The 2,693-nt window shown below is 44.6% G+C and overlaps 1 protein-coding gene across 1 annotated transcript; it reads right to left on the bottom strand.

The window, feature by feature from the left end:
* Positions 1–245: 245 nt before the first annotated feature.
* Positions 246–989, bottom strand: LOC141593177 (uncharacterized). Its single transcript, XM_074414129.1, has one exon. It carries the CDS (start codon positions 987–989, stop codon positions 246–248), a length of 744 nt encoding a protein of 247 aa, XP_074270230.1.
* Between the last annotated feature and the right edge of the window lie 1,704 nt (positions 990–2,693).

Below are 2,693 nucleotides of genomic sequence, written 5' to 3'. Positions count from 1 at the left end.
CTTCGAAGAGTAGAAATTTCAGCCACGATTTTCTTCCTCCTTTTCACATCCTCCTCAGACCGGCCCCCTTCCGTTAACCGAGTAAGTTACTTGCTCTTTCGCTCAATCAAGTTACTAATATTCCTTATACTTGTCTTTTTCCATGCTTGTAACTCTCGTGCACAGCATTTAAGCGACTCGCCTAGAGCTCCCCCACCCTTATTAACCCCGTATCTGACTGCCTCCTCACAACCTTCCTCACCCAATCACATGTGCTCAAAACGAAAGCACTGATTCACCTCCATTCCCGCGGCTCTCTTATCTAACATCAGCTTGATAGGAGCATGGTCGGACCAATCCCGGGTCAAGTGAATGAGCTTAGCATACGGAAACATATCGATCCAAGAACCCGTGCACATCGCTCTATCAATCATACTTTGTCGATTTGCATCCTCTGCCTGTCCGTTATCCCATGTGAACTGGTATCCCTCCCACCCCACATCTTTAAGGCCACAGTCATCAACAGCAGCACGAAAATTGTTCATTTGCCGTTGAGCTCTACTTCCTCGTTTCATTTCCGTCGAATAGAGAATTTCATTAAAGTCACCAATTACAATCCATGGGAGATTAGATTGCCCATGAAGCAGGCGAAGTAACTCCCACGTTAAATGTCTATCCGCCACCACTGGCCACCCATAGAGACCCGTTACTCTCCACTCCTTCTCCCCCTCCCTTACAACGACATCAATATGATGGGCTGATGCAGTTCTAAGGGTACAGTCTAGCTCTTTCTTCCACATAAAAGCAAGGCCACCAGCTCGCCCCATACAATCCACCTCTATCCCAAAGAAACCGTCTAACTTTTCTCTAACCTTCCGCATCTCACGACCACACAATTTCGTCTCACACAAGAACAGCATGGCCGGGGCTTCCTTTCGTACCAAGGCACGAAGATTATTTACAGCGTCGGGGTTGCCCAAGCCCCGACAATTAAGGCTGAGGAGATTCATTGGGCCCAGCGGGGTTGAGCACCCTCAACCTCCGCCTCAGATATTAAGACGTCCCCGTCTGTAGAAAGTTTTAATTTCTTACCTTCCTCACCCATCAGCTCATCAACACGGCTCCTCTTCCCTGTTTCGCGTCCACCTCCACCTCGGTTCTTCTCCACAACCTCCCTCGCCAACCGTGTCCAAGTCATCGCCCCCTTCCCCTTCCTACATCCCCCACCCGTAGCCGCCACGTCCTCAACAGCATCCCTCATCCCCCCTTCCCTCTGGTAACATTGGTCATCAGTTCCATCATCAGTACCCTCCTCCCATCCCTTGTTCTGCATCTCCTCTTCCCCATACAAACCTCCCTCACCTCCCTTATCAGTATCATCTCCTACCAAGCTTACAACTGCTGCACTTCCCTCCGCCAGTGTCAAGCTCACATCCGTGCCCCCCCCCTTTGAGACATCTTCTCCTTGCTGTTGTAAACATGTACTGGTAGATGATTTTCTTATTTTCAAGTCAATAGCTATAGCCTGCAATTTGTCTATCATTTTGGCTATGTCAAGCTCCCTGTTCTGTGGTCTCTCCGCTTCAAATTCTGCCCTTAAATCACGTCTAGCACGCCCTGGTCCGTCAGAAGCCGTTTTAGTCACCTTCCATGGGGATGCGCGTAGCCACTCGCCAAACCGTAACTCGCCTTCATCATATGGTCCATCCTCACAGTCTTTTTCGCCATGTCCTATATGCCCACAACCATAACAGTACAAAGGAAGTCTCTCATACTTGACATCGAAATTGATCACTTGACCTCCCTTCATTTTAATTGGGACAACTGATTTTGGGCCTGACCCAGACGGAACTGATTGATCAATGGATTGTTCTTTGTTCCGCATATGATCAACGCTACTTATTATGGCTTGTTAGACTTTGGGCCTTCAAGTGTGACCGCCGGCCTTTGTGATGGAAATTTCCGAACTTTGGGCCTTCCAACTATACCATATGGGCCTTTTGTGGATATAGACTTTGGGCCTTTAAATGTGACCACTCTCCTTAGATTTTTTTTTTTTGGAATTTTTTTTTTTGATTTTGTCAACTTTTAAACTTAAAACGACTTATTTTAATATTATGTGGTTTATTTTCGCAATTTTTTATATTTAAACGGAGCTATAAGGACAAATTTGAACGCAGGCCACAACTCAGAAGTTCATAAGTATCATCTTTCATAACTTTAGCAGTTAACTAACTGACGTCTTCTCACTTTCGCCAAAAATGCCCCTGTAAATAAATAATCGGAACGAAAGAAGTATACGAACAAATGATTTGTTCGTAAAAGACGTACATAATCTGTAATCGAGCTAGGTCATTTCCTTATCAATCTTTTTAACCTAAAATAACATAACCATGTTACCATGTGCGTATGTGCTAAAAAAATCGACCTACCTTAATTTTTACATCTTTCATAGTCATGAACGTATGAGATTATTCTAGGGCACGTACATTACTAGGGCCTGTTTCTTTTTGGATCAAACTTATCTCGATCTCGAATCGAATCGAACTTATAGGATCGAATCGAATCGAACTTATAGGATCTCGAATCGAACTTATTGGATTCGAATCGAATCGAACTTATAGGATCTCGAATCGAATCGAACTTATAGGATTCGAATCAACTTATAGGATCGAATCGAATCGAATCAACTTATATGATCTCAAGTTAACTTA

This window comes from Silene latifolia, chromosome 7 (assembly GCF_048544455.1).
Source record: "Silene latifolia isolate original U9 population chromosome 7, ASM4854445v1, whole genome shotgun sequence".
Taxonomy (NCBI): Eukaryota; Viridiplantae; Streptophyta; class Magnoliopsida; order Caryophyllales; family Caryophyllaceae; genus Silene; species Silene latifolia.
This window is presented reverse-complemented; position numbering and strand designations above follow the sequence as displayed.

Bases quoted from the DNA above. Each gene is read 5' to 3' on its own strand.
- LOC141593177 (XM_074414129.1), bottom strand. From the start codon at position 989: ATGAATCTCCTCAGCCTTAATTGTCGGGGCTTGGGCAACCCCGACGCT.